This window comes from Argiope bruennichi, chromosome 11 (assembly GCF_947563725.1).
Source record: "Argiope bruennichi chromosome 11, qqArgBrue1.1, whole genome shotgun sequence".
Lineage (NCBI taxonomy): Eukaryota > Metazoa > Arthropoda > Arachnida > Araneae > Araneidae > Argiope > Argiope bruennichi.
Window position 1 is genome coordinate 9,835,346 of NC_079161.1, and position 4,737 is coordinate 9,840,082.

At 30.1% G+C, this 4,737-nt stretch overlaps 1 protein-coding gene across 1 annotated transcript; it reads left to right on the forward strand.

The window, feature by feature from the left end:
* The first annotated feature begins 2,732 nt into the window (after window positions 1–2,732).
* On the forward strand, window positions 2,733–3,901 carry LOC129957609 (dehydrogenase/reductase SDR family member 4-like). Its single transcript, XM_056070026.1, has one exon. The coding sequence runs from the start codon at window positions 2,900–2,902 to the stop codon at window positions 3,734–3,736; it is 837 nt and encodes a 278-aa protein (XP_055926001.1). The 5' UTR covers window positions 2,733–2,899; the 3' UTR covers window positions 3,737–3,901.
* The last annotated feature ends 836 nt before the right edge of the window (window positions 3,902–4,737 follow it).

A 4,737-nucleotide genomic window follows, 5' to 3' on the forward strand; every position in this document is an offset into this window, starting at 1 on the left:
ATACTCATATCAGAAATGATTCTAAATTATGATTAAATAGTCACATTATCATTAAAAAATGATAATCGATATTAGTTGGAAATCAATTTCTATGAGGTAATGCTCATCTGTTATTGTCAAGGTGGAAAGTATATTTCCTTTTCTAACAAACAAAGGTTTGGATTCAAATCATGAATAATGTAAGAAATGTTGCTTTCTTATATTATCTTCGGAATTTATCTTAAATTGACGATAATAGTTAACTGTATGTAGGTACATTGTGACTTTAATTTAAAATTAAAAGATTTCGTTTAAAGGAAAAATACAAGAGTATATTAATTTTTCAATATCTCTGCGCTAATATGTTCACAAGTACCTGGGATAAAATTTCCGAGAATAAACTGGGCCACGGAGGCCTGCTATTAAGGTCCCGGCTTCAGACAGGAGGGTTTTAGGTTCGAGACCGGATTCAATTGAAGAACCGTCGTGTAAGCGGGCCTGGCGCACTTTAAACCCTGTCGGACCAAACGTCCTCCCGCTGGTGTGGTGTGAAAGTTTGGTGAGAGGGTGCCAGGTCAAGTGTCGTCCTCGTCATCTGACAGCGGTTCAATAGTACTAAGTCCTTACCAAAACAGCCCTAATGTTGTTTTAAAATGGGATGCTAATATAATTAAACTAACCCAAAGATAAACCACCCTTTTGGGATGCAAATGGAGCAGAATTCGAGTTAATTCATTTTGAGTTACTTAAATAATAAGCAGTTGAAGATCAAGCAGGATGAAAAATTCAAGAACAGTTTATCCATTTCAAGTGACGATACAGTAGAATCTTAAACCACTTAATTTAAATTATCTGAGCAATTACCATTTGAATATCAAGCAAGCTGAAATATTCAAGAACAGAATATAATTCTTATATGCAAAATCCTGAAGTTAATTAATTTTGTTATAAATAGCTGAGGATAAAACAAATCAAATGCCCAAGGAGGGGCCATTCCTCATAGATGCCCATATTGCAAATAGTCGCGCAATTTTTTTAGCATCACAATTACAATAATTTGCTGGAATTACAAGATGATGTATCTAAAAAAAAAAAAAAAAAAAGACATCTTTTTTAAGTATAAATATTTTACAATTTCTTAATATTCATTTCCCAGTATTTCAATAAAAAAGATATTTCTAAATGAAACAAGATAAATAGTCAAAGACATGACGTTAAACATCGATTTACCGGAACCTCAGTTTGGGTTTGTGATGAATGTTAATCGAGGAGCTATAGACTCAAATTTCGCATTCTTATTAAAGCGCAATTCAACATTACTAAGTGAATCTGAGTCAAATTAACCTTTGCGTACCTTCAAATTGGGAAATAAATTCAACTACATTTAGTTGATCATAGGGATGACGAAACTTTTACGAGCGGTTATTACGTAACCAATATCAAAAAGTCACAAATACCAGTGATCAATACTTTTCAAAGAGGGGTGTGATTCAAATCCTTGATACGATCTTACTGGTGATATTTCGATTACAGGTCTTGGATCACGATTGAAAGTAACAATTGATACGATCTGTCCAATGGAAGATCTCGAACAAAATAGAAAAGGAGAAATCTGTGAATGGGTTGAGAAATGAATGGACCGATTATTCTTGGAATTATCATATCATTGAATTGCACATCACTGAAATTTATCGGAGCGGTGACTTTACTGGAAAGTGTGAAGACACCGCTCCACTTCGATGGGAGTGACCTTGGCATTCTGATATTCACATTTGACGACATTCTGATATTCACATTGCACTATTCCATAAAGATTATTTTTAATTGCTCGTGACATGACTTTGATTGCATATATTCTGTTTAAAACTGGCGCCATCTATTGGTAGAATATAGAATTAAAGTAAACATTTTAAAGAAATGACATATTTATTTAATTCAAATTTTTCGGAAAATGGTTTACTCCAATAAAGGAATTAAAGAAATATTTCTGAAAAAAATTCAAATTTAAGAAGTAAGCTGAAATAGATAAATTAATTCAATGACACGTTATTTAAATTAGTAAATTAAATACTAATTACAGTTAATAAGTTTTATATGCAATACTAAGTAATAATTTTTAATTAATAATATGATTGAAATAATAGATATTTGAAACAAATATTTAAAAATAACAATAGCAAAATTATTTGTTATTCAAAAATTCGTGGATTATGCATCTCTAGTTGATCGAAATTGTAGAATAAAGATTTAATTACATTCAAAATCAGAGGGAGTTTTATCCCCAAAACTGTCTCCTTACTCTCTAATAAAAGTGAATTTGTATTGAAGCTTTTTTTACCCAAACAATTGAAACCAAAATTTGACACAGATCTACAATTACACTTAAAAAATCACAAACTAAATTTGATATACGTATTTAATTCATTTTTTTTTAGTTGTTGCTCTTACATGCTTCTGAAAAAACTGACCGATAACATTCAATCCTTTATTGGATTTGGTTCAAAATTTGATTTGTATCTACACGATAGATATTAAATCTGTTTGAAGAATTTTATCCCTCTAACTTTCTTAGTTTTGGAGTTGTCGTGTTAACTTTTAATGGAACAGCAAGACAGACAGACTTACCTTGAACGAAGTTTGCTTAAAATTTCATAGAAATCTAAATTTGCTATGAAAACCGAACACCAAATTTCATCTCTCCAACTCATCATCCAATTAAAACGTATACCTCAATGAAATTCGAACTGAACTGAATTTCAACTAAGAAAAAGAAGTAAACAAACGAACAAACCAGGAAAAATTTCACGCATATTTATCTCATATCGAGGAAAGATAATTGATAAGAGACCATTTTGCTTCTATAGTTTACCTTTCACATGACAAAGACTTGTGATCTATTTTTTATTATTTTTATTCAAGGATGTTCCGCAGTGCTTTAAACAAATTGAGCGGTTTTAATGTTTTGAAATCAGCACAGAAACGCAATATGTCACAACTGCAAGGAAAACTTTCAGGGAAAGTTGCTGTTGTTACTGCTTCAACTGAGGGTATTGGTTTTGCCATAGCCAAACGTCTTGCAAATGATGGGGCTTCTGTTGTCATAAGTAGCCGAAAGAAAGAAAAAGTGGACAAAGCTGTTTCAGAAATAAAATCTATTAGTGACAAAGTAGCTGGAGTTCCCTGCCATGTAGGTAAACAGGAAGATAGAAAATTGTTGTTAGATTTTGCTGTTGCAAAGTATGGTGGAATCGATATATTGGTTAGCAATGCTGCAGCGAATCCTGTAATGTGTCAGGTTTTGGATACAGATGAAGAGGCGTGGGACAAAATCTTTGATACAAATGTAAAAGCAGCTTTTCTTTTGACACAAGCAGCTGTACCCTTGATTGAAAAGCGAGGTGGAGGTTCTGTAATATATGTATCATCTATTGCAGCTTACAAAGCTATGGAACTATTAGGTGCATATTCAGTTAGCAAAACAGCTTTGCTTGGGTTGACCAAAGCAGTTGCTGCTCAATGTTCTTCGATGAATATTAGAGTGAACTGCTTATGTCCTGGAATAATTGATACAAAATTTAGTTCAGCAATCACATCATCTGAGGAATCTTTGGAGATGGTTAAGCAAACTGTTCCAATGCGAAGAGTTGGTGAACCAGATGAATGCGCAGGAATTGTGTCTTTCCTTTGTTCGGATGATGCATCATATGTAACAGGAGAAAGTTTTGTCGTAGCTGGTGGTCTTTTTTCAAGATTGTAGTTGTTTCAATAAGGTTTCTTTGAAAAATAAATGTTAAAGCTTTACACATAATTATGTCTTGGAAATTGACATGATATTTTGGATATATATTGTACAGTGAATATTAAGCACAAGATGTTTCATAAAATTTGATAGATCATATAAAATTTCTATTTTGTCCATGAATATTAGTTTATCTATTTTTCTTTTGGAATGAGGATAGCATGTTTGGTTACACACACAAAAGTCATTCTATCTGATGTTAAGTAGTGACAATGAAAAGTTTCACTAAATAAGTTAAATGATAACAAAAATAATAATGTAAATACTATTATAAGCTATATTTATAACATAAGTGTACTTATGTCCATGCCATACAAGATCATTGAATCTTGATATAGCGAAGAGAATGTTTTTGTAGATCATAATAGGTTACAATATTAAAAAATAAATAAATAAAAGCTGTGAATTGTTAATTAACAGAATCAGTAACTGAAAATTTGTTATTAATTCATACAAAAATAGTACATTTCAAGGAAATAAGTGTATAAACAACAAATCCAAATAAGAAAAAAAAAATATTTTTACTTGAAATTATAAAATAAAATGTAATAAGAGCTTTTTAAAAATGATTGACTGCAATTTTTAAACTTTATACATATAACATAAACTATATACATTTAAACTATTTTATATATTTATTAGGTCATTTATTTTCTTTTTACCTTCCCTGTTTAATTGTTATAAAATTAATTATTTTTTTATTCTGATAAATCAATTTTAATGTATTTTAATATTTAATATAAATTCTCCCTTTTTAATATTTGCTATTAAACTGAATTTTGTTACTGAGGTACTATTTTTATTATTACATTGTATTTAATAAATAATTAACTGACTTTAACTTTTGTATAAATTTTAATATTAAAGAGACAACTAATTCTTTTATAGATCAAATTCTAATTTATTTCTGGACCTTTTAAAGTTAAGCACAATTATAAATATTCCAATAAATCTAATCT